At 44.2% G+C, this 26,883-nt stretch overlaps 1 protein-coding gene across 4 annotated transcripts; it reads left to right on the forward strand.

Moving 5' to 3' along the window:
- On the forward strand, positions 1-26,710 carry CEP95 (centrosomal protein 95). Of its 4 annotated transcripts, none has more exons than XM_083727466.1 (22): positions 1-172; positions 3,544-3,672; positions 4,080-4,187; positions 6,334-6,447; positions 7,132-7,240; positions 7,977-8,092; positions 9,981-10,088; positions 10,506-10,711; positions 12,443-12,515; positions 13,869-13,957; positions 15,851-15,969; positions 16,538-16,673; positions 17,935-18,058; positions 19,447-19,628; positions 21,632-21,724; positions 21,984-22,134; positions 23,152-23,312; positions 24,350-24,424; positions 24,899-25,051; positions 25,801-25,947; positions 26,032-26,103; positions 26,321-26,710. In XM_083727466.1, the coding sequence occupies exons 1-22, from the start codon at positions 154-156 to the stop codon at positions 26,498-26,500; spliced, it is 2,664 nt and encodes an 887-aa protein (XP_083583592.1). In that variant the 5' UTR covers positions 1-153; the 3' UTR covers positions 26,501-26,710. The 4 variants fall into 4 exon arrangements, with proteins under 4 accessions (XP_083583592.1, XP_083583591.1, XP_083583589.1 ...); XM_083727465.1 differs by having other exon boundaries at positions 3-172; positions 7,129-7,240; XM_083727463.1 differs by lacking the exon at positions 1-172 and adding an exon at positions 1,449-1,521 and having other exon boundaries at positions 7,129-7,240.
- Positions 26,711-26,883: the final 173 nt, after the last annotated feature.

The raw sequence follows: 26,883 nt of genomic DNA on the forward strand, positions 1-26,883 counted from the left end.
CTCCCGGCTGGCCAATCGCAGAGCAAAAGGCCGTTGAGCGGGCCAATCGTTTAAATATCCCTGGGCATCGCTTAAGGGCGAAGGAAGCGGGAGGTGAGGGGGCTGCTCGTTTGGGCCCGGCTGCGGGAGATTAAGTCGCCTCCGCGTCCCAAGATGGGCGCCGCTGAAAGAGGTGGGCGGGCCCGCTCCGACGAGTTCCGGGCGGGGGGGGGGCGCAGGAAGGAACCCCCCCGAAGGCGAGGGACCCTAATTTCGGAGGCGGGAGTAGGGAGGGCGACACCCATTTCCTCCCTCACCCCATTCCCACGTTCTCATAACACCTGTTGCCCCTCAGCTGACAGGAGTCGGGGTTCAACAGCTCCGGGGTGGAGGGTCCACAGGTTCCCGTTCCCTGTGGTAATAATGCTGTCCGTATTGCTCTCCCTTAGCACGGGAGCGAGCAAAACCGTCGAGTCTCTTGGGCTTGCTGTTCGGAAGGTCGGCGGTTCGAATCCGCGCGACGGAGTGAACTCCAAACATTGCTCCGTCCCAGCTTCTGCCAGCTGGACTTCACCATCCAGCGGTCCTTTACCTTTTTACCTATGTAAAACAGCGGGGCCACATCAGCCCCTATCTCGATAGAAAAAGCATCAGATCCTCCCAGCCCCGTTCCTGTCTGGAAATCTTCTGGTGCTGTACTACAGTGTGATCTAATTTAACATGGTTATTTTCCCTTTTTTATAAAAAAAGACCTAACCAACTTTGAAACAACCCAGTAAAGGTAAAAAGGTAAATTGGTAAAGGACACTTGGACCGTTAAGTCCGGTTAAAGGCAACTATGGGGTTCCAGTGCTCATTTCGATTTTCAGGCCAAGGGAGCTAGCATTTGCCCTCAGACAGCTTTCCTGGGTCATGCGGCCAGCATGACTAAACCACTTCTGGCGCAATGGGACACCGTTCCAGAGTGCACAGAAACGCCGTTTACCTTCCCGCTGCAGCGGTACCTATTTATCTGCTTTTGAACTGCAAGGTGGGCAGAAGCCGAACTTCCAATCAACACAAATACTGGGTTGCCCAATATTGTTTTTGCAATCAGTATCCATGAATGGTTGCTAATAATGAATTTGTTGGAGGGGAATTCTGCACCACACATCCCTGTAATTCATCTCTAGGCATACAATCTGACTCCACACTGGCAAAGTCAAGAGAGCTATATGTTAAGTCTATCTAGTATGGTATAAGTGTCTGTGGATTTGAACCAACTTCATCAGGTATGGTGAGGAGGGCCCTCATCTAGGAAAACACAAGGTGACCAAGAAGCACATATATGTGACCAATCTATTGCATGTCTTTATCGCTCTTGCCTGTGAAGTGCTGGTAAATACAGTAATTCTTTTAACTTGTCTGATGACACAGATGAGAAAGCTACTCTTAGAGGAATTTTGTTCTCTTAACAATGCACAGTTAAAAGGGAATCAATCCCTATGGCTATTCCAATTGTGAGTGCTTACAATAAATATATGATTGATTCCTTGCCTTCAGGTAACTAAACACCTGATAAAATGCTGCTTCTTTTAGCACATTGGAAACAACCATTTTTCATTATATTTGTAATTAACATGTATGTTTCCATTTAGCAATATAAGCAAGCTTTCGTTGGTTGTGTATGTTTTCTCTTTAATTTGTGCCTTTACAAGGTATCTTATGTGTATGAATAACACTCTTGCCTGCGAACGAGCCCCACTGAAGTTATTTGCACTTAATTTTGAGTATATCTGTATAGGATTGCACTGGGAGGGGGGGAAGCTCACGTTCTTAGAAAACTGAGCACATAGTGCTGTCCTGGTTTTTGTCTTGGCTTCCTCACTTGGCATTAATCTAAGAGAGTATATTTGGCATTGCTCTGAGAGATCTGTTGCTTGCAGCTCCTTCCAACAGGTTTTGACAGTGACTATACAAAAACAAGTATGCAATTGCAACATGATATCCCAGAACTGGTTCACAGGGCTCTATATTAAACTTATATTATCTGGCAAGGTTTATCAGATTTCCATATATTTGAGAACAGAATGCATCCCAAATTAGGTAGTAGTCTTTTAACAGAGTTTGTTTCAGAAACTGGAAATTGGCTAAAAGTTTGCAGGCTCACTAATATTTTTCTTTCTTAAACCATTTATTTATACTCAGAAATAAGATTTAGTACATCACAATCTAAATATAGTAGCTCACCAATGTTTTGATACCCGAAGTGGTCTAGATCATTAAAACAATGCCTGCAAAAGCTAAACTAAAATGGTCACAATGGCATTACAACCTTTATCATTCATCAAAATATATTTAGTTTTGGTTTCCTACTGCATGTTATAGACCCAACATAATGCTAGGTCAGGGATGGGGAGCCACTTTTGTCAGGCCACATTTGTCAGGAGGGTGGGGCCACCCACCTGTCAGTCACCTGCAGTTATGATTCAAAGTTATGATTCTAAGCCATGCTCTCCTGATTGCTTTTCTGCAGCAAGGCTGACATTTGGCATTGCTTAAATTTGTCAGTGAATTATTATTACTATAAAATGACTGACACACCACTTAATGCCCGGTTGGCAAGTGCAATTACTTTTGGCAATAATTGGATCTGCTCAGGAATGCAAACGCCTGCTGAGAAGGAACAATCAGGAGCATATACTGAGCTTTATGTTCCTGGTTCTTCATTGGCACCCACAACTATACGAGTCCCACATCTGATTGGTGTGAATGAAAATGGCCTCACAGGCCAAATTAGGCAGCCTCGGGTGCTTAATTTGACCTGCAGATTCCCTACCAGCATGGTTAGTGTTGGGTAGAAAAAAATACTTTCCATTGCTGTTTCCAAAGGGCTTACAGCTGAAAAAATATAGTAAAGACAAATGTGAAAAGACCAGATTCTTACATTTGGATGGCATGCAGCCTGAAGAGAATTGTGCAATCAACTATCATATTACCTTTTTTCTTTCTAGTAATCCCTCTAAGCATAAAAAAAGGAATCTGAAGATAATAAATCAATCATTAAAAGAAGCAACACTACTACATATTCCTTCCTGAATTGTCTGCAGTATCATACCAGGCTGACAGAAGAAACACATGCTACATTTTAAGCTAGTATTTTACATGCATTTGTAATAAGATGAATGATAAGGTCTAGACTAGAGAGTTATTTTAAAAATGTGATAATATATTTTTTAAAATATATTTTTAATTACTAGACTTGATACTCCTATACGAGTTTGATCTTGACCTCCAAACACCACTTTTCCTACCCAACAAGATTGGTGAGAATGTTGGTTCATCATGCGCTACTGCATTGGTAATTAACAAATAGGCCTACCAGTTCAATTGCTGGAGATTAATATATGCATTATGAGATAAATGGCAATTTTGCACCCATTATTTCAGAAAACTTGTTTTTGATGGAGATTCAAAAAAAATTGTTAAGTCCTTTTTGGGTCCTTGATAGAAGATTTTGTAGCCTTTTTTATGCAAACACATTCTCTGAAAAGCCATAATGTTTCATCTCTCTTATTTTAATAGAATGGGTCAATGTTGCCAATGATCTCCTGACAAAATGTAACATAGATCTGCATGTTAGCAATCTCTCTGACTGTGGAGCTAAAGTGTTTATTCATCTTTATGAATCGATACTGGGAGAGAGAGTGCCAGGTAAGAATGCATGCCTCCAACAATGTCTTTGTTTTCTAGGGTAATGTTTCCCCCCCTATTGTCTATGTATATTTGAAATAAATAGTAATGCTGTGAGATTTGGATTTAAATAGGCATCATATGTTCTATATCCAAGAGCTTTTAATAACATAATGAGAAATATATATATCTCTGAATATACCCCCAATTGTAGCTAAACACAAATGGAAACTTTGCTCTAAACTTCTTTTTAACAACATTGGCACAAGAAAGCTCTGAACGATTATACACAATCCGCTGTTATATAGATTTCTGCCAAGTGACTCATGGGGGTCTGTGCAGACTTGCTCTCAGATTCCATAGAAAGCAGCTTACGCAGTATACCGTTCTGTGAAATAATAGCATGATGCACTCCCATTCTTTTATAGATGTCATAGCCACACCTCTTTGCCCTGAAGACGATGCCCATAATGTGCAGGCAGTAATAGATTCTTTGGCTTTGGACTATTTGCAGATCAGCTTATCGCATATAACTGGTGGGTACCTATCATTTGTGATCTAGTTGAGATTCCTGCATGGCAGGGAGTTGGACTAGATGACCCTCAGAAGCCCTTCCAACTCTACCATTCTATGATTGCTATTGAAAAAAAATTAATAATAAAAAATTATATGTACTTTTATGGTTGGTGCGAGCAATAATTTAATTATGCTGGATGTATGTAAGTCTGACAGTGCAATATTTATTTATTTCATGAAGTTCATTAACCTTTATGAATTCACTTAATTATAAACAAAAGTTCAAAGTGGTTTACAAAAAGATAAAATGGAGAAAAATTTCCTTAAAAAGTTAAAGTACTAAAGCAAATTAAGATCACCTCAACTATCTAAGTATCTGGATAGGCTTTTCTAAACAATAATGCTTTTAGCAGGCACCAAAAAGAATACAGTCATATTTCGGGATACAGATGCTTCAGGTTGCATTTTTTCGGGTTATGGACTGCCGAAACCCAGAAGTACCGGAACGGGTTACTTCTGGGTTTCGGCAGTTGCGCATACGCCTAAGTGCTAGATCGCGCTTTGCGCAGAAGCTCTGATTCGCAACCTGCACATGCGCAGATACAGGTTGCGAACGTGCTTCCTGCACGGATCACGTTCACAACCTGAGCATCCACTGTACAGTGAAGACACCTGCTTGATCTCAATAAGCAGGGAGTTCTGAAATTTAGGCGCTGCCAAACTAAATGATCAAGTTTTTACAGATGCGGAAGGGGTATTACGTGGCTCTTGTACCAATTCTGCTGATCAAAGGGTTCAAGTGGGCACCTGTGGGGTAAAGCGATCTCGTAGGTAAACTGGTCTCAAGTTGATACGGGCTTGATAAGATAAGTTGGCTTATGATGATAAGATACTAAGAGTATCACCTTGATATGATACATGTATCCCCATTGCCTCCTGAATCTGTGGTATATAAAGAACTGCAGTCCAGTTTACTGAGGAACTCCATGTGTCTTGGTTGTGGGAACCAATACAGAGCATATTGTAGGAAAGGGAAGAAGAGAGAGATTGGGGGGGGGGGGTTGCTTCTGCAATAACTTGGTAGGATATAACCCTGTCCACTTAGGGACCAATATTTAGTCTCTGTATGAACTTGGCAATTTCCTCCTCCCACATTTTTAATCAATGTTTTCACTTACTGGAAATGTGTGACCTGGGCTGCAATCCTAAACACACCAGGGAGTGCGTCTCTGTGTTTCTGCGTAAAAGCGCACAGGGGATCATGCTGCTCAATAGAGCACCTTTTCCCAGTAAGACAAATTGATAGGGCCTTCCTAAAATCTAGGAAGTATATCCAACTTACTGAAAGATTTAGGACCTAAATCTTTCATTAGCTAAAACACATTCAGAGGGCAGTATCCCATGAAGTAGCTCTGTTAGCGCAAGGATTTTGTTAGGCATGAAAGACATTTGGGACACAATACCAGTTGCATTTCTTTCTGGCTGACTCTTCCCTATATCAGCAGTTATCTAAAGAGGAAATGTCACTGCTTTGGATAATGGGTTTGTTCATGGATCTCTCTTGTTAGCACCGGAAGGAGGGTCAAGCCCCCACCAAGGCATACAAATATACTTATGTCAGAAACGGTTATCCCTCTCCTAGCAAAACAATTGCACCTTGTTGGGGAGATGGAGCTTACAAGAATTCTTGGCATGCAGGATTGTGCCCCAAGTGTTCTAATGCAGCTCATTAAACAAAGCCACAGAGTTGACATTCCCTGCTGCTACCCTTTCCTTCCATTTTAGAACTGTGACTCAGAGGTGAGATTACTTGAAACCTGTTGTGAGTTTCCTTTCCAACACTATGCTCCACAGAGCAGCCTCAGATGTTTCCCAAGGGCTTCCAATTTTTTTAAAAAGGCATTCTGAGGGATTTGGAATGAGAAAGGAAAACATCCTCTGCATGATTTTCCCTTTACTTCATCTAATCGCAATGAGCAGAGAGAACAATCCACAACACGGATTCCTTTACGCCGACTGTTGCATTAGGCTTGATTCAAGCAGGACTTTGAGCCATTTGCATGGAGCCCAGCCCTGCCCATCATTCTCCCGGTTGTGAAAGGCATACGCTACCCATGTCCCCCCCCCCCATTCTCTGCCAATCTATTAACACTGATTTTTGTCAAGGGGAGAACATTGTGAGAGGAAATAAGGAGTCCATCAGAAATCTCTTGGAAATATTTGATGGCTTGCTCGAGTACCTGACAGAAGAAATCAGTGAGACGGCTTCTCAGAATGGCGGTGAGAGAAGGGGCATAATCAATGGCATGTGCTTCCTCTGCGCAGATAGTGTATTCTGGTTATTTGTATGTAGTAGTATCACTTTTTGCACCTAGAGGGGTATTCTTAAAAAGAGAGAGCACTTTCAGTGCCTTGCTTAGCATCAGTATGTTGGTATAAAGTGAAAAGACTTGCAGTGCCTCTCAGTCACTGTCAGGCTGTAATCACAGGAACAAAAAAATAAGAGCATAGGAAAGAATAGAAAAGAAAGAAAAAGCTTATTATTAGTTATTGAATTCATATACCGCCCTGTACCCAGAGGTCTCAGGGCGGTTCACACAACAAAATCAAAATATATAACCACAAAATATGGAGTAAAACTATGCTAAATTTCTTAGCAAGTAGTTTTTATTTAACAATATTGGTTGCAAAGCAATCAAGCCTGTCAGATTTAAAGCTCAAGTGGCTGGTACCGGATGAAACTGGGTTTTTACAACAGTGCCAGCACACCTTACATAAACAGACAGTGCATCATATAAGCTTCTGTGCCAGAATAAATATTTTGCTGTGTTAATCATACGCTGACCAATATGCCACTGCAGATGTGTGGGCTGAGGAGGGGATTGATATTGTCACGGTCATCTTTGTGGCAGGCAGAAGTCTGTCTTGCTCCTTGCTCATAATAGTTTTGTTTATGAACAGAAGATCTTAACCAGAGGGCTGAAGATGAAGTCCAGACTACCGGTCTTGAAAAGGAAGAAGATGGTGTTCATGATGTGCCAGTTCCCTCCCTGACACTTCCGTCTACCTCAGGGTAAGGCAGGTTCATAGTTCCCTTAGCTTCCCAAGTCTTTACTAGGTTGCAGAGTGTGCAACATGTTAGTACCACTGTTCTCTGCTTCCATAGGTGAGGCAGTGGTGCAGCTAGGTAAATTTTAGACTATGGCCTTTCGATGACCATGGTCACCACTTTAGTTGTGAAGCATACAGTTAACACCTCTCTTCTTCTCGCTCCCCACCATTGCTTGCTCCACAACTGCTTCTGCATTTCTGATATGTTAGTGGTTCTTAACCTGTGGGTCCCCAGATGTTGTTGGACTACAACTCCCATCATCCCTGACCACTGGTCATGCTGGTTAGGAATGATGGGAGTTGTAGTCCAACAACATCTGGGGACCCACAGATTGAGAAACACTGAGAGCCTCTGCAAGCTGATGGAATGCACTGAACTCAACATTTCTGCTTGGCTTCTCAGAGAGGATATTGCTGCAGCTTTCTTCCTCCACCGCAATGCCATGACATGACATTGGCTCTGCAACCAACACACTGGTGCAACCGATTGCCAGATGCTGTCCCTGTTCCCAGTTGTGTAGAATGGCTAAACGTAGTTGTCACCTGGGAAAATGCGTTTTCTCCAGTTCATGTGGTGTTCTTCAGTTGATAAACATGTAGCGGTGATCCTTGGCGTTGGAAGTGTGCTCCTCTCAGCTAGAAGCACCACCTTGTGGCCAAGTCAAGTAAACAAATTTACTTCCTTGCATTCTGTTTAGGTCTTCTCGGTTGTCAGAGATAGACGTTCCATCATACGAGGTAGATGGTTCGGAATCTACAAGTGAGCTCATTAAGCTTGGCGACACTGCTTATTTGTTTTCTCTAAGAAATGAAGGTGAGTTCAAGCAACACACAAGAGCAGCCAGATCCGAGTAACTGAATGGAGACCACTTTAAATAGTTTCTTCCCTGTGCAGGCACTTTCCCCGCAAACAAAAACTGTTGGTATGCAGCAGCTTGCTACAGGGAACTGGCAGTTTCTCTCCCCACATTCACAAATTACTTGAGATGAACAGGCATGAGACAAACGATTATGAAATCTGTGGTTTTTTGTAATATATTCTAGCGCAGTAGTAAAAAACCGGAAGAGTCACAAGGTCAGTCACTCTGATCAGTAGATGGAATAAATTGTAACCCTTTAACTACAAACACAAATGAAAACACTTTTTTTTTTTAAGATCCTGGTGTCAATTGGAAGCTGGTACTCAAGGATCGAAATAGTGTAAGAGGTTGAACAAAGTTTGAGATCCCCACCAATTCTGCTTATTAGCATACAATTGAAACCAGCATCTTAATGGCCTGAAACGGGAAGCTAGAGATGTAATTCATTTGAGTAGTCTATATAACTCCACAAGTAACTAATACTTGAAATCAACACATTTGGCAGGCTATAAATAAAAACACCCATCTCTGCTGCAGATAGTATTAGCAGAAGTACGGGGTATAATGTTTATGTCAGATTCATGCAACAATATGCCGAGTCACAAAGTTATGTGGGGAAACCAGTGGTCCCTTTTGGCCCCTCTTTTGCGGGAAGATCATATCTTAATCGTCATTTATGGAAATACTACTACTTGCTGACTTGGAATTATTGTAAATTCCCGACTTCCAGAGTTCATTGCTGGGTTTGGACTCATCCAGGACATATTTACACACTACCGTCTACATTTCTCTGTCTGTTTCTCTCTTTGGGTTCTTGGACATTTTGTGATTAAATGGAACAAGCTGGTTGATAAAAATGGTAACTTGCTGGGGTGTTAGTCAGATAGCACACTGAGTGGTTGATTAAATTACTAACTTACTCAAGATTTTTAGTTGTTGGATCTGCATTTAAACCCATCAGTTTTGAACATTTACACTGGCTTTTGCATGTTCCCCAAACCTTAGCATGCATATTTTCAAGATACGGTAATGCTCAGGAGCACAATACCAGAAGGAACACCTCTTCCCTTATGAACTGACCTGGACCATGCAATCATGATCTGAGGCTGTTATTGGTGTGCCTCTTCTGCGAGAGGTCTGGAGGGCAGCAACACGAGAATGGGATGTTTCTGCAGTGTCTCCTCGCTTGTGAAATGCTCTTTCCAGGTGCCTGGTGCCTGCATTACATATCTCCTGCTCCATGCAAAAGCATTCCACTTCTCCCAGGCCTTTGGCTAATTAAACAGTCTGTGACCTTTTAAACTGGGGGGGTATTGTTTTGGTTTATTATTATGGTATGTATCTTTGTGGCTTTTATATTGAAAACCGCCCTGTGATCTTCGGATGGAGAGCAGTGTAGAAATAAAATAAAATAAAATAAATGTATAAGGGTACTTACAATATGGTAACTTTCAGGATCCCTCACTGGGTTGAACCCAAAAAGTGCCAGGGGAGCTGTGGGGCTTACCTGGCTCCTTCCTATTTCTGCTCTCAGCATCTACACATATATCCCAAGCTGCTCCTGAGGGTTAAAGGACCTTGTGAAATGCAATGAGATGAAGCACTGTGGGCTGCAGCATGGTGGAATTGGCAGCATTTGCTATGTGCGGGATTCCTTGCACAAAATGCCAACTTAATATTTTATTCTCTTTTTCTGCTCCCTGTTACAGCAGTAGTCTGGTTGGATAATACATCTTCTTCGTAATTAGCAGTGAAAGAGTCAAACACAAATGTTTGACTCGCGCGCTCCCTCTGCACGTAGTCACCTCCAAATGCTGCCCTTAAAATTTCAATTTCTTACAGAGTTACCTGCAGAAAGAGACATCTCGAAGAAGATTACAAAACCTGAAGATCTTGTGGCTTTTGGGGGACCATCTAGTGGCAGAAGAGCTCTTGTCAGAGAAACTCAAGGTGAGTGTATACCAAAGAACCTCAGAAATATATATTTAAAATATATTACTGGCCTTTTCTTGTGTCCATTGTATTTTAATCAAGTAAGGGTTCCCTTTGTTTTACCACCTGGGTGATCTGGTGGGGGAAAGAGAACTGGCTTAAGTTTGCTACTATCTTTCATCTTACCTGTGCATCTTATTCAGTTAAATAAAGCCATTCTTTTTGTGTGTGAAAAGTCTGGCTGGGCTAAGTTGATAGGACCTGTGAGGGAAATATCCTAATCAATTCTATGAAATCCCATAAATCGCTTGCTTCCAGCATTGGGCCCAAAATTTCTAAAGGAAACCCAGCAGAGTGATTAATTATAATAATTATATGCCCCCCTTTTGTTAAAAGTACATGGACTGAACCTCTAAACTGCTTGTCTTTCCTAAGGAACAGCCAAAACTGCTTTGTCGTCTAAGGAGCAGTTGTGTTCTAATGCAAAAAAGCTTGGGGAACCAATCCGCCCAGCTATTCCTTTGCAGCCACCATTCCAGCCTTCTGCAACCAGACCCTCTTACCTAACTGAAAGAGGCGCTGGAAGTTCAGGCAGACGTTCGCCGCCACCAGCTAAACCTTGCAGACTTGCGTCCTCTGATGTAAGTGCTCAAGTTTCCTTTTTTTCTGTTAGTATTGTCAGCCTTTGTAGAAATGCATTGCCTTGGGATCCTTAATTCAGACTGCTTCCAGGTTAACGCTGCTAGGCCTTCCTTTGTCCAGGAAGCTCAATATGTACCGTATTTTTCGCTCTGTAAGACACACTTTTTCCCTCCTAAAAAGTAAGGGGGGATGTGTATGCGTCTTATGAAGCGAATGCAGGCTGCGCAGCTATCGCTGAAGCCAGAAGAGCAAGAGGGATCACTGCACACACACCGATCCTTCTTGCTCTTCTGGCTTCAGGGATAGCCACGCAAAGCCTCTTGAGTGCAGCGGGAGCGCTCCTCAATCTTCACTCAAGAGGCTTTGCATTGCTTTTGCGAAGTCTCTTCAATGCAATGGGAGGAACACTCCCCCTGTCCTGAAGAGGCTTGGCGCGGCTATCCCAGAAGCCAGAACAGCAAGAGGGATCGCTGCTTTTGCTGCGCAGCGATCCCTCTTGCTGTTCTGGCTTCTGGGATTAAAATTTTTTTTGTTCTTGTTTTCCTCTTCCAAAAGCTAGGTGCGTCTTATGGCCTGGCACGTCTTATAGAACGAAAAATACAGTATGTTTCACTTTCAGAACGTAGGTGGAAGAGTGTATTTCTGACTGAGTTACAGTACGCTGTCTAAGCGTATTAAACCACTACCACACCTGCTGATTTAAGATAAAACCAATATATAAGAATCATGATAGAGTCTCAAATGCTGTGTTTGAAACTGCCATTGTTCTAGGCGTATTTTGCGACAGGGAATTTCATTAGGACATGCAGTTTCTGGGCGCAGAACTGCACCAAAGATTTTCAGATTAAAACTGCGGAGTGGAAGGAAAGAAGGACCTTTTTCTGCCTCCTTACTTCCAGCTACTCTCTGAAGACTGGAGAAGAGACCCTCTTAAGAATATTAGGGCGGGTGGGGCAGGGGAGGGACTAGACCATGTGAAAAATGAACATAAGGTTTTAGCTGCAGTTCATTCATTTTCTTGTTATAAAAAAGCACGCCTAGACATTCCATTGTTGGGCCCACAACCTGGGTTTAAGGTGCCCTTTAGCTCCTAGCTTTAATATCTCAGTTTCTAACACTGTCCAAATGGTGTGGGAAGAGGCACATCTTCATAGTGAGTTCCTCTTAAAGCAATAAGTCATTTAGGGAATATAGAAGATATTGTTTGAACAGGACATCAAAAGGCAATGATTAATCTACTAGCAGTACCAAGGAATGAGATGACTAGTCAATGGAAGTAAGCCAAAGCCTTTCTAATTGCACAAGGAGAATCAGGGGTGTTCTCTGTATGTTGAAGCAAACTCGTATCTGGATGGAAGAGAAAGGATGAATAAGGTGAATAACCTGTTAAGAGAATTGGCAATTATTTCACTTACTTTTGGAGTGTGTGTGTCGGTCATAATATACCATCGGTGTTATTAGCTATTTAGATGAGAAGTGACAAGGCCTACACCAAACGCAAATAAATTTTAATGTGGTGTCAATACATCTGGTTATTTTTACGGTTTGGATAATATTTTATGCACAAGCAGTGACCATTTTGCAGGTGTTTGATTGGCGTGCGACTGTTGACATGCACGATGACCTGGAATGCAACCCCCATGCAAACAGGAAGTTGCTCATATATGCATTTTAAAAAAACAAACAAGCAAATGCCACACAAAATTTACATGTCCCACATTTTTTAACAGCCTGCAGAGTCCCTTGGGGAAGAGTCTGGAACTCTCTCAGGTGACATCCTTTCTTTATCCACGATCACTTCCGGTAAGAACATTCCTTGAGTTATTGAAAAGTGTAATCTTAATATCTCTTCTACTACTCTAATTAGGGACGCAGGTGGCACTGTGGGTTAAACCACTGAGCCCAGGGCTTGCTGATCAGAAGGTTGGTGGTTCGAATCCCCATAACGGGGTGAGCTCCTGTTGCTTGGTCCCTGCTCCTGCCAACCTAGCAGTTCGAAAGCATGTCAAAGTGCAAGTAGATAAATAGGTACCGCTCCGGCGGGAAGGTAAATGGCATTTCCGTGCACTGCTCTGGTTCGCCAGAAGTGGCTTAGTCATGCTGGCCACATGACCTAGAAGCTGTACACTGGCTCCCTTGGCCAATAAAGCGAGATGAGCGCCGCAACCCCAGAGTCAGCCACGACTGGACCTAATGGTCAGGGGTCCTCTTTACTTTTACTACTCTAATTAAAGCTACTGACATAGGGAGAAAGAGACTTTTGAAAAGTGCTTGTAAAAGCAACTACTTGTGGATCTATCTTTCTTTCTTTTTAATGTACTTTCAAAATGTTCTCATTTGCCAGGGAACATCACTGTATGCCTATGTTCAGTTTCATTTTTCACCTTCCCAAGGATACCTTGGGTAGTGAAGTTTTTATAACGGTATGGCGAATTCTGTCAGAAACTCACTTCCCTCCAAGAGCTCTGCATTATCCCAAAGAGACTTTTCAACAAACCAGGAGCTGGTCCCACTGAACTCAGTGTCAGTTACTTTCTTTGGCAGATTATATAGGATTGCATTGTAAACCAGTACTGATGTTGCTGCATCACAACTCCCATCATCCCTGGCCGTTGGCTGAGGCGGATGGAAATTGGAGTCCAGCATTTGGAGGGCACCATGTTGCTACCCTTTATCACTTTAAACACAGTTCAAATGCAGCATTAACAAAGGCACCAATTCTTGTTGGCAAGAACGTTTGATTATCTTTCACCTTTAAGCCTTTCTTTTCCCTGCTCACCTTCTTGGGTAATTACATTACTGAACTAACATTAGCAAAAAAAATTGCTGAACAGAAACCATTCTAGAAAATGTGATTAACCATCATGTGATAGGCACAGCCAGAGAAAACAAATTGACTCCCCACCAAACTTCTTATTTGGAGGTTTGTATTATGTTTACAAGTTAAACTTATTGTTGCCAATGATCCTTGCAGAAAAAATTATAGAAGTCTTCATGTGGAGGTAGTTTTACAAGTCACTAGTCACTGTGTTATCCTGTTTGCATATGCTGTGACAAGTGTGTTTAGTTTTTTGGGACTTGGGTTTGTCTCTAGTTGCGTAAAGAAGTGAATTATGTAAACTAATTTCTTGTGGCTTCTGCTGTTGGCTCTTCCAGCTGTAGATAATGAACCTGCATCTGAAACTGGTGTGAATGAAGAAGCTGATGAGTCAGTGCTAGAAGACACCATAGATGATGCAGGAAAGGTAACTGTTAATTCATACCCTGTTGGGTGTAGATACATGTTTATATAGGGATGCGGGTGGTGCTGTCATCTAAACTACTGAGCCTCTTGGGCTTGCCAATCAGAAAATTGGTAGTTCGGATTCCCACGACAGGGTAAGCTCCCGTTGCTCTGTCCCAGTTTCTGCCAACCTAGCAGTTCGAAAGCACGCCAGTGCAAGTAGATAAATAGGTACCACTGCGGCAGGAAGGTAAACGGCATTTCTGTGTGCTCTGGCTTCTGTTATGGTGTTCTGTTGCACCAGAAGCCATTTAGTCTTGCTGGCCACATGACCCGGAAAGCTATCTGTGGACAGACACCGGGTCCCTCGGCCTGAAAGCGAGATGAACGCTGCAACTTCATAGTTGCCTTTAACTGGACTTAACCATCCAGGAGTTCTTTATCTTTTACCTTACATGTTTATAGTATTTGAATTAAAGTACAGTGGTACCTCTGATTGCAAACAGGATCCGTTCTGGAGCCCTGTTTGCAACCTGAAAGGAACGCAACCTGCGCATGCGCAGGTTGCGATTTGCCGCTTCTGCGCATGCATGAGTGGCGAAACCCAGAAGTAACCCTTCTGGTACTTCTGGGTCACCACGGGACGCAACCTGAAAAGATGTAACCTAAATCGAACGTAACAAGAGGTATGACTGTATTTGAACAGTGTGATGCAGCAGCCAAAAAAAAGCTAACACTATTCTAGGTTGCATCAACATAAGTACAGTGTCCAGATCAAGGGAAGTAATAGTACCACTCTATTGTGCCTTGGTCAGACCACACCTGGAATACTGTGTCCAGTTCTGGGCACCACGATTTAAAAAGGATGTTGACAAGCTGGAACTTGTGCAGAGGAGGGCGACAAAGGGTCAGGAAACTCAGCCTTATGAGGAGCAGTTGAAGGAGTTGGGTATGTTTAGCCTGGAAAAGAGGAGACTGAGAGGATAGCCATCTTCAAATATCTTAAGGGCTGCGACATGGAGGAGGGAGCAGGCTTGTTTTCTCCTGCTCTGGAGGGTAGAACTCGAAACCAATGGCTTCAAGTTGCAAGAAAGAAGATTCTGACTAAACATTCAGAAAAACTTTCTGACAGTAAGAGCTGTTCAGCAATAGAACCGACTCCCACGAGAGGTGGTGAACTCTCCTTCCTTGGAGGTTTTTAAGCAGAGGTTGGGTGGCCATCTGTCATGGATGCTTTCGCTGAGATTCCTGCATTGCAGGGGGCTGGACTAGGTGAATCAACCCTTGGGCCCAACTCTAAGATTCTAAAACATTTGACAGGTTTTGCTTGTGAGTCAAACTCAGGAATGCTTAGATTTTAAAAGGCTGCATTTCTGATTTTCATTTTGCTCAGAAAGAGAGAGAGTACACATAGTGCTGGCTTCTCAGAACCCAAAATATATTTCTAGGCTGACAAACAACACCCAAAATATATTTCTAGGCTGACAAACAACACTGCAATACAGTGGTACCTCGGGTTACATACGCTTCAGGTTACAGACTCCGCTAACCCAGAAATATTACCTCGGGTTAAGAACTTTGCTTCAGGATGAGAACAGAAATTGTGCGGCAGCGCAGCAGCAGCAGGAGGCCCCATTAGCTAAAGTGGTGCTTCAGGTTAAGAAGAGTTTCAGGTTAAGAACGGACCTCCAGAACAAATTAAGTTCTTAGCCCGAGGTACCACTGTAAATGAATATCATCCTTTGAAGGACTGCTAATGCCCTAAAAGCTGCTTTAATATTACCAGCAATTCCATTTGGCAGCCCCTCAGTATATGGTGTGGTACTCACTGCTCAGTTTTAACACCAGGCATTCTCTTTAATTTATTCTTGACTTCTTCAGTGAGAGCTTTTTTCCCCTCCCTCTCATCTAAAAGGAAAGGAATGAGAATGTTCCATACACACCAGCTCCTTGCTTTGAGAAGGGCAGGTTGCCAGAGTTTGCAACAAAGCAAAGCACAAGACCAAAACAAAGGAATCTGCTTCCTGGGAAAAGGTATGCATTTCCTAGATCGTCTGAAATCCTAAAGGTTTTCTTGCATTGTTTAAGACAGAGGTGGGGAACTACCAAGATTATTAAGTATGAGGTAGTGAGAGAGAAAAGGAGGGTATTTGAAGTGCTGATGATCTGGCTCTGTTCCACGTAGGTTCCCTCCAAGGGGAATGTAGTCCTCAACAACAACAAAAAAAAGGTTATTTCCTCCTGTCTTAAAACCTCAGTATTTGCCTCTTCCTCCCAAACCAGCGATGTTATCAGCAGTTTAAGGTGGTACATGCTAATAACAGTTGTCATATTCTTTATTTCCTCAAAAGCCCATTCATGCAACCTGGGCACTGATTCTTGCAACACAAGTTTTCCCCCCTCATCGGAAGAAATAGCATGTCAGATATGTAGCTAAATATTTAGGGAGGCCAGTGTGATCCCTGGGGTCCATGTATGAACTCTCATTGTATCGCTGCCAAGATGAACTCCTGGGAAGGCTGTCCGAGTGTTGCTGAAATGAGGTCTTTGATAGAAAAAGCAAGATTCATTTTCAGCCTGTTGACCCCATGTGGTTTCTCAGCCAGAAAGAACGCTCCATCACAGACTCGCTTGCAGAGGAAGCTTCTTCACACCAAACGGAAAAGGAAAAGCTGTCTGAACAGGAGCTGAAGGAGATGTCGGACAAACTGTCCCGCCGGATGAACGAACTAGAAGGAGTAAGTAAGCCCCATCTATTCTTGACAGCACCTTCTCCCAATACAGTGCAGCTCTCCTGTTGTCAACAACTTGTGAGAAAACCTAGTTAAAGGGGTGGGGTGAATTTAAAATCCTTTAGTAGCCCCTGGTATCCAAGGACCAGATGGGAAACCATTTGGTGTCCACCCTGGGCTTTACTAAAGGTAAAGGTAAAGGGACCCCTGACCATTAGGTCCAGTCATGGCCAACTTTGGGGTTGCGGCGCTCATCTCGCTTTATTGGCCAAGGGAGCTGGCATACAGCTTCCGGGACATGTGGCCAGCATGACTAAGCTGCTTCTGGCGAACCAGAGCAGCGCACGGAAACGCTGTTTACCTTCCCGCCGGAGCGGTACCTATTTATCTACTTGGCACTTTGATGTGCTTTCAAACTGCTAGGTTAGCAGGAGCAGGGACTGAGCAACAGGAGCTCACCCCGTTATGGGGATTCGAACCGCCGACCTTCTGATCGGCAAGTCCTAGACTCTGTGGTTTAACCCACAGCGCCACCCGCGTCCCTGGGCTTTACTAAACATTCTAATAAAATCAATATATGTAGCATGTTAGGTCAATTACTCCTTCCTTGTACTGACTTTTTCCAAAGAGAGACAGTCCAGTATAAAAACTGCTACCCAAAACAATGAGAAGTTGAAGGACATAAGAAGAGCCTGCTGGATCAGGCCAGAGGTCCACCTCGTCCAGCATCCTCTTCTCGCAATGGCCACCCAGATGCTTGCAGAAAACTCTCCTGCGGTACTCGGAAGCATTCCTGCCTGCATTTTGTAGTAGTACTGTAGCGGCACAGTCCGTTCTGCCACCTTGTGATTCTGCCAACCATTCTGCCGCATGCATAGGCCAGGCTGCAATAAATTCAAGCAAGTTACCGCAAGGTGCCAACCTTGGTTTTGGTAGTAAATATGACACTATATACTTGAGGCTGAAGTTTTCAGACGGATGTTTTGAACACCGGACGGATGTTTTGAACACCCTCCCATCAGATGTCAAGGAAATAAACAACTATATTACTTTTAGAAGACATCTGAAGGCAGCCCTGGTTAGGGAAGCTTTTCATGTTTGATGTTTTGCTGTGTTTTTAACATTCTGTTGGGAGCCGCCCAGAGTGGCTGGGGAAACCCAGCCAGGTGGGTGGGGTATAAATAATAAATTATTATTATTATACTAAACAGTTAGTACTAGGTTGTGCCACTGGAATGCATTCTTGACAGATCTCTTTAAATGACAGATGTTAAAGCATGCTCTGGGCGAGCAAAGCAAGGAGGAGGAGGAAGGGTCATCAGCCGATGAAGATAATCTTTCTCAGCACAGCGATAGCATCATGGATTACCGCCGAAGGAAACCGGAATCAGGTAACAATTCAGAGTGTTAAGTTTGACGACATCCTGGTGACCTGCCCCTTTCTTTGCCAGGTGATGTGCGCACGTTGTGGTGGGTTATACTGCCCTCTTGTGGTGAAAGAGAGAGGATGCAGATGGCCACAAGAGGGGCAGCACAACCCACCAATGCTGTGTGTCCCAACACCTGAAAGAAACGCCCTCCAGGCGAAAACCAGCTGTTCCTTCTGCATGTGCATTTGGATTCCTTCAGTAAATTGCAAGCCTGCTGCTGAGCCTTGATTGGCAAAGTGTGGATCCAACGCCTAAAGTGAAAGGAAGGAATGTTACATTGGAATATGAGGCAGTAGAGTATTTGGTCCCAGAGAGTCCCACTGGCAACTGAAGGGCATTCACCGTAAAGAGCTCTCACTCCTCTGTGGCTCAGCTGGCACACGATGTTAATATAAACCATGACTTAATATAGGCTTGCCATAGGTCAGGAAAATTCCTGACATGCCCTGGTTTTGGGGTGTAAAAATGACATTGGGGGGAATTTTGCCAAATTGGCAAAATGTCGGGAAACCCAGATGTATGGCTACGCAATAGAAAAAGCAGCAGAAACCGCTCCGAAAGCTTAAAATCACAATTTCTGTGACAGTTTCCCCTAAAAAAGCTTAACAATTTTGGTGGGTTTCTTTAAAAAAAAAATCAACAGCTTTGCGGGTGTCACAAATTTTACTTTTTGAAATATGGCAACCCTAGCTCAACACAAATTCACAACTGTGTGGCTCCCTGAGGAAGTACAGTTGCTTTGAACCTCCTTCAGCTGTGCTGAATTGCCACGAGCTAAACCATGGGTAGGCAAACTAAGGCCCAGGGGCCAGATCCAGCCCAATCGCCTTCTAAATCCGGCCCATGGACGGTCTGGGAATCAGTGTGTTTTTACATTAGTAGAATGTGTGCTTTTATTTAAAATGCATCTCTGGGTTATTTGTGGGGCATAGGAATTTGTTCTCCCCCCCCCCCCCAAATATAGTCTGGCGCCGCACAAGGTCTGAGGGACAGTGGACTTGCCCCCCACTGCAAAAGTTTGCTGACCCCTGAGCTAAACTATGCTTTGGTTTAGCATGCTGTCCAAACCCAGGGACATGCTTTGCTTTGTTCCAATGAACAAACCTCATTTCACAGCTCATGGTTTGTCTGGTGCAAGACAAACCATGAACCTGGGTTCAGACAACAGACTAAGCCAAGCCGTGGCTTAGCTTGCAGGACCAAAGGAGGAGCAAAGCGGGAGCCAGCTTTTCTCTGCCCAAAGCCAATCTGCCTTCACATTACATGCGAACCAAATAAGAGCATGTCTGCAAGCGCCTCTCGTTTCTGCTGCTGCTACTAGGAACTCTCAGAGCTAGTTTCTTTTGCAGGTGTGCTACGTTTCGGAAGGGCACCCAGCAGACGGCGGTCACTTTCTGCTTCACCCCCTCCATCAAGCCACCACCTAACCCCTGAATCGGGTGGTGCACTTTGGAAAGATGTACGAGGGCCAATGGGAAGAATGCGAGACCGTGTGCAAAAGGAAAAAGACCAGAGGAAGTTAAGAGCAAAGGTAAGGGCAGCAGGATTGCAAAATGCAGCCTTCTGGGTGAATGGCCGATAGCCTCAATAGGCAGGTAAGCATACCCAACACTGAAGAGCCTTCCCAGGTCTCTGGCACTAGGGATGCAGATGTTTTATCTGCTTGCCCATAGGGGAGGTTGTAAGGTTTTATTTTTAAAAAAGGGTGGGGGGGTGGGAAGCATGCCCAGAGATCTGTTATCTGCTTCAACATCCACCCTGTGAATTTGCTAGAGTTGTGATGTGACACAGACACCCTGGAAAACAAGAGGCATTCAATTCTGTTTTGGATTTGTTACGCGGCTTGAGCAAAGTGCTTTGGCACCTATTATCAGCTTTCTAGCCTGTACTTAAGCAGCCAAGTAATAAAACAGCTTAAATAATTCTTCAGCTTTTATTTCTCTGATGTGCTGACTTCTGATGTTTCCCTTATCAAATACCCTCTTCTAAACTGCGTCAGAGTTTGACTGGCTGTTAATCTTTGCCGCCATGTTTCTGGATTGTTTGGCTTTCTAATTTCTTGAAAAGGATCTTATGCCCAGATTAGCATTGCAAGATCCAGCCCAGTACAGGCAAAGGTTTGGTTCAGGCCTTAGCAAAATTCCTTCCCACATCTGATGCTTTGCGGGGGCAGGGGGTCCAGTGGGCTGCAGCCTCCTGGTGCTGTTAGCTATTAAGAAACTAGCTCTTTGAAATGTTCATATGTGCCAGCTTGGTATTTTTTAACATATATGAATTGGCAACGGCATATGCATTAACATTCCCAATATTAGCTGCAGCAAACATAGATCTCACTTTGTGGGGAGACACATTCAGTTTCATTTGCCAATTGCTTTGTTTTTATGGGTTGTACCCAGTGCTACATACATGTAATTCTGATGGGATTATGAGTCTTGCCCTTCCTTTATGACCCCACAGTCTACTCCAGGGGGTTCCCCCAAGCCCCATGGAGCTGATTTTGAAGGTGTGCAGGGGGAGGAAGGGGAACCTTAGATGCACACAGAGAAGTCCATTGGCCCAACAGAACTGCAGTGCTGAATATATTTTTGCTGACACATAACAATACAAGCATCACCCTGCAAACCTAAGCCTCTACTTCATGGCTGTTCTCTGCACTGGTGGTATTGGGCTTAATTGGTGTGAGTCATACAAGGGCCAATCTGGCTGTTGGGTCTGTTTCTGAGCACTGTTCCAATTCCTGACCCCTACCTTTTTAAAGGGATGCAGGTGGCGTTGTGGGTTAAACCACAGAGCCTAGGACTTGCCAATCATAAGGTTGGTGGTTCGAATCCCTGCAACGGGGTGAGCTCCCGTTGCTCGGTCCCTGCTCCTGCCAACCTAGCAGTTCGAAAGCACATCAAAGTGCGAGTAGATAAATAGGTACCGCTCCGGCGGGAAGGTAAACGGCGTTTCCGTGCGCTGCTCTGGTTCGCCAGAAGCGGCTTAGTCATGCTGTCCACATGACCCAGCTGTATGCCGGCTCCCTCGGCCAATAAAGCGAGATGAGCTCCGCAAACCCAGAGTCGGCCACGACAGGACCTAATGGTCAGGGGTCCCTTTACCCTTACCTTTTTAAAGCTCTACATGGTTTGGGACTTTGGTACCCTGCATTCCTCTGCCTGTGCATTAAAGCTAACCTTTTTCGGGCCTCCTCTCAGTGCTCTGGCCTTCTGAGAGGAGAGTTGCAGCAACTGGCAAGAGCTGTCCTGCCTTAGCTGTGCTGTGTTTTCTTTGTGGAGGCTCGTCTGGCAGCTGTGTTTTGGGGCCGGTCTATTTTCCCAGGCCTTGAAAAAACCCAGACCTTTTATTCTTCTGTGAAGCTTTTATACCTTTATGTTTGGATTCTGCTTTGGTACGTTGACTTGCTGTTTTTATATGGTTTAATTGATGTTTACCTGCCCTGGGAGTAGAAACGTGGAAAAGTGGCATAGAATGTTTTGCTAAATCGACACACTTGTTGTGGACATTGACCAGGCTTTGTTTTTTGCCTTCCAGCTCTTGACCAAAGCCTACGAGGATGAATTAAGAGCTTACGAGGCTCGTGAGAAATTCGAACTGGCAGAGCTGAAAGCCAAGGCGAAGGAAATTGTAAGGGGGAGAAGAAGAGAATGAAGGAGTTGGGGGTGGTGTGTCTCTCTTGCACTGGTCTCTGAATTCCTGGGATTCTGAGGGTGGGTTTCCTCTCTTTCAAGGTGCATAGAAATGCTCCTCTTCCTTGCTCAGAATCCAGTTGCCCTACAGGAAGAATTTGGCCCAGTCCGCGTAAATCTCCTTACAAGTAGCCAGTGGCTATTTTTGGAAATGCTTGCCTTTCAGTAACTTGTTCTTCGTGTCTGTCTGCATCCAGGAACAAAAATACAAGGAGAAATTATTTAAAGAACCTCCAAGAGCCTCGCAAGCAGCAAAGATTTATTCTAGAAAAAATGGTCCTCGGAATCCCAAACTCAGCCAGTGGATTTCAAGAGGAGGGTTTGCAAAGCCAAAGAAAGCAGCTCCAAGTAAGAACTACAGAGAGCTCCTTAGTAGAAAGATTGGCACCTTTTGAAAGCGTCGGCTGAAGGCCAAGAATACTGGCTTCTTGCCTTATGACCTCCATATGTCTAGACTTGTGTAAGGGAAGCAAATTCATGTACCAGTTTCTAACCAAGGGCACACAGCTCATCCCAACCCCTTTCCCAAAAGCCATCAGAGAAGCCAAGGCTCCCACCACCACACTCCTCTCTGCTTCGGGAGCTGGCAAGGGTTTGTTGCTTTAAAATTAAGCGCCCAAGCAACATATGCCAGCCGTGCTTATACAGCTTGATGTTCTTCCGAAAGATACTGAAAGCATCTGTGCCAATATGGGCAAACCTGTTTTCCTTTGCTCCACACCTGTAGCTGACTAGGAAAACAGAGGCTGCAATTGTGGTGGTCACCGCAAGAATGCTGGGAGAGGTTGCTGTCCAAGAAAAGAGCGCGCTCCATAAATTGCACGCTCACTTTTCACCTTGCATGTTCTCCATTTGCAGTGAAAAGCCACAGTCCAAGCGACTCCAGCTTTGTTGGTCAAGTGTGATACCTCCAATAAGTGTGCAGCTCCCTATTTCGAGGTATTGCATGGAGTAAAATGGTATTTGAGAGACTGATTGCACATTACATGCACATGTCTAACAGAATCTGACAGCTGCTTCTTTTTTTTTTTAAAAAAAGGGGGAAACAGCTTTGAGACAAAGCACAGACAAGACAATGTGAGCCTGGGCTTAATTTTTCCAATGTCCACCATTTTTCTGTGCAGAGTTTGTTTCTTCGTGCAGCAAACATAATAGCTAGGTCCTACCCACACTTTGAGGCAGTTATTTTTCTTTTTTCCTTTTTAACAATGCCCTCCGTACATATTTATTCTCCAGGGACATAGACCTGCAACATCTTCCTTAGACAAGATGCTGACAGCTTGAGGACTGGGACCTCAGGCTATGCTGCCCTGCCCTTGTCTTCCAGAGCTGGGTGGCTGACACCTGCCTTTCTCTCTCTTGCAGTGAAGGTCAAGGAGAACGACCTCTTGCCTCTGCTCCTGGAGGATTTCCCCCACCTACACATTTCCCGCCCTGTCATGAACAAGATGTGGCACCAGCAGCTGGCACAGATAGACCACCTGAAGTCAACCGGCAGTAAAAACAAATTCAAACTGCAGAGTGAAGTGAGTTACTCTGCTCAGGCCAAGGAAGGTCACGGTCTTTTAAAGATCAGGTGGGGTCGTGTGTTCCAGCCATATTAGGCTCCAATCCTATGCATGCCTTCCAGAGGTGTGGGAGAAGGATTTTCTTTTGAGTAAATGCATAAGATGGCATTGCAAAATGTGCTGATCGGTACCCGAGTCTTCTGCTTGGTTTTTCTTCACTGCAAGACTGATAAGGCTATAAAGGGGGGGGAGGAGACTTTTCCGGATTCCACCTGAGCAAATTCTTTCCACAAGGAGCTAGTTCTGATGAGATGAGGAGGTTGAGGCATAAAAGAGATGGGAAGCAAAGAGGGAACTGGACCACGCAGCTAGGTACCTTTGTGGCAGGGCTCAACTATCTCCTGCTGTGGCAAGAGATGAGAGAGGGTGACTGGAGGAAAGCAGAAGGGGATTTTAGAGCGGCATGCGCCTTTCCTCTTGGAAGTGGATCGGCTTTCAGTGTGACTGCTTTCCTGCTCACAGAGGGAGCAGAGAACATACAGAGTTTCTGAGAGAAACTGTAGATCCAAACGTGGGTTAAAAAGGAGGAAGGGCACTTTTTGTTTTTAAGGTGTTACATGAGTTCATTGAGGGACGCGGGTGGCACTGTGGGTTAAACCACAGAGCCTAGGACTTGCCGATCAGAAGGTCGGCGGTTCGAATCCCCGCCACGGGGTGAGCTCCCGTTGCTTGGTCCCTGTTCCTGCCAACCTAGCAGTTCGAAAGCATGTCAAAGTGCAAGTAGATAAATAGGTACCGCTCCGGCGAGAAGGTAAACGGCATTTCCATGCGCTGCTCTGGTTCGCCAGAAGCGGCTTAATCATGCTGGCCACATGACCCGGAAGCTGTACGCCGGCTCCCTCGGCCAATAAAGCAAGATGAGCGCCGCAACCCCAGAGTCGGTCACGACTGGAACTAATGGTCAGGGTCCTTTTATGAGTTCATTATAGTATGCAGAAGATTGACATGTGCAAAACCAATATTAATCAGGTTTCTTTACTTCCCCCCACTTTTAGGCACTAGAAACATTGAAAAGGCATGAACTGCTTGTTGACCTCATTAAGAAAGAGCAGGCTCATAACAGGAGACTGGTATGTTCAGAGATCTTGCAGGAGGTGGGGCTGGTTATGGCACCTGCTTGGGACCACAAACGTTTCTTCTTTGTGGGGGGGGGGGGAAAGACTACTGCACTTGGTTTGGTAGGTCGTGAGTTATTTTCTCAGAGCAATGCTTTCAAGTTGGGCGAGCCAGGTCCTCAGACACCCCTAATTCTGCTGGGTGAAGCATATTGCCACACCCTCATCTAGTTTCGGGATTTACCAATTGCTCAGCAGGACATTGTGCTCTATAATCCTGCAGCAAATGGGAGTGAAAAACTAGACAGCCAAATTTCTGAAAAACGGCCTTCCCACCTAAACTCTTTTGCCCAGCTATAGTTCCTCTAGATGAAGATCAAGAAGGGAATTCATCTTTTCTGGTCTCTGCACCTATTTCAGAAAATAGTTAATACCTTCTCTCTTCTCCTTAGGGAAACTTGAATTGTGTTTCTCTGTTTTTGTCTTTAGCAAGAGTTGAAGCAACACATAAATCGGCAGAAATGTGCCCAGAACAAAATGAAGGAGAGACGACAGCAAATTGTCCGAGCCAAAAAATACTACCAGGATTACAGAGTTCAGCTGCGGGCAAAGATGATGAGAGCCAGGACACGCGAGGAACGTGTAAGTTGAGGGGAACCTGCGCCGCAGGAAGGGGGACTCCTGCTCTTCCTCTCAGGAAGTCCAGCTGAGATTCTAAGGACTGTATTGAGACTGCAGGCCAGCTTCCATGTTTTCCAACATGCTCTGATCGCAGCTGCATAGCTCCTCCTTCTCCATGGGCAACTCTCCCACCACTCTGGTAACTTAGGAATGTATTCATCATGTAAGTAGGCTGCCATCATATGGCTATTTCTTGCACTAGGTGTGCTGGTGCTGTTGGGGTTGTGACACTAGTTTGCAAAGTACCACATGATCTAGCTTACCCATTCCTTGGCAGGGTGGGATGAGACCTGCCCACTGCAGATCAGCTTTGTGACGGCGATAATACATAGATATTTCCTTTGTAATCTCCTTTGAGATTAAGAGCTAGGGGGAAACTTGTCAAGAAAGTAAAATGAATTGTGACTTTGTTAGCTTAAGTTCCTACACTACTTTGAGCATCTCAAAGGTGCCTTTTAGGAACACGCAAATGCACTTTCACATAATGAACCATGTAATCACCAAGTCTTATTTAATAAGCTAAAAAAAATATTAGTTGACACGTTGTAGCTACTGATCCACGGTCAAGGAAGCAAACCGACTTGACCGCCTGTTGCAAAGCAGGTTACGTTCTCTTGGAACTAATAGGTTTGAGCGTCACTAGCTTTCTTCACTTGGTCACCTGGGCTGAGGTTTTCTTATGTTTGCGGCTGCCATGTTTTGTTTGGCAGATATTTAAAAACCTGTTTGAAGAAGGCTTGGAAATTCAGAAGCAGAGGCTGCATGAGCTGAGATCGTATGCCAAGGACAAGCGAGCTGAGCAAAAGAGAGAACATCAGGCTGAGCTAGAGGCCATGGAGTGCTACTATAAGGACCAGGTAGGCTTGCTTCTTCCTTACAACACAAGGATAAACTAATGTAATCTTCACCTAATTAATTTGTTTTTCTTGCGCTCTGCTTAGTTTTCAATGCTGGCAGAAGCTGTTTCTGAAGAACGTCGAGAAATCCAAACCAGAGAGAAAGCACAGGCAACAGTAAGTCTTATTGCTCTAAACTTTCTGCCTTGCTGACCAACTCCTGGACCAGTGTTTCCCAAAATCGTCCAGCTGCAGTTGGACTACATCTCCCATCATCACTAGCTAGCAGGACCAGGGGTCAGGGATGGTGGGAATTGTAGTCAAAAAAACAACCAGCTGGAGACCCATGTTAGGGAAACCTTGTACTAGACTTAATCCTAATGGTCTCTTTCAGACATTAAACAAAGTGAAACGTGAGCTGAGATCAAAGATGGAGAAGGAGATTAAAGAACTGCAGGACATGATCACACGTGATGATGATGATTCATTCTTCCGAGAACTGGAAGCTGATCGCCTAAAAACCAGACTCCTAGTGGCTTCCTTTCAATATAGCAAAAACTACCAGTTCCTTTAAGTGTTGGAATGCCTCTTGTTTCTGGCAAATATGCTTTTTATATTTAAAAATGATACTGGGTGGTACACAACCTGAAGTATGAAGTTAGTAGCTTGTTTTGCTGCCCAGAATCCATAGACAGTGTCATGGAAATATTGAACTGATATTTTCAAAATGATTTTTTAAAAAGCAAGACTTTTTCAATAAAGGTTACCTTCTCAACCGTCAAAACTAAGCTAGTGAAGCTTTCTTCCAGGTTACTCCAAATATTAATCTTATTAATCTTATTGCTTAAGTATAGCTAACTGATGATGCATTTAAATCAAGACTGGGCATGTTTAAAAGATAAATTCTAGCAAACATAATATCAATTTGGCCCCCCCAAAAGGTGCGCATTACATTGG

This window comes from Podarcis gaigeae (genome assembly GCF_964106915.1).
Source record: "Podarcis gaigeae genome assembly, chromosome: 2".
In the NCBI taxonomy this organism is placed as follows: Eukaryota; Metazoa; Chordata; class Lepidosauria; order Squamata; family Lacertidae; genus Podarcis; species Podarcis gaigeae.

Coding starts and splice junctions, on each gene's coding strand:
- CEP95 (XM_083727463.1), top strand. CDS start 1,464: ATGGCTATTCCAATTGTGAGTGCTTACAATAAATATATGATTGATTCC. Junction 22,135..23,151: donor GCCAAAGAAAGCAGCTCCAA/GTAAGAACTACA, acceptor TCTCTCTTGCAG/TGAAGGTCAAGGAGAACGAC. Junction 25,052..25,800: donor CCAGGACACGCGAGGAACGT/GTAAGTTGAGGG, acceptor TTTGTTTGGCAG/ATATTTAAAAACCTGTTTGA.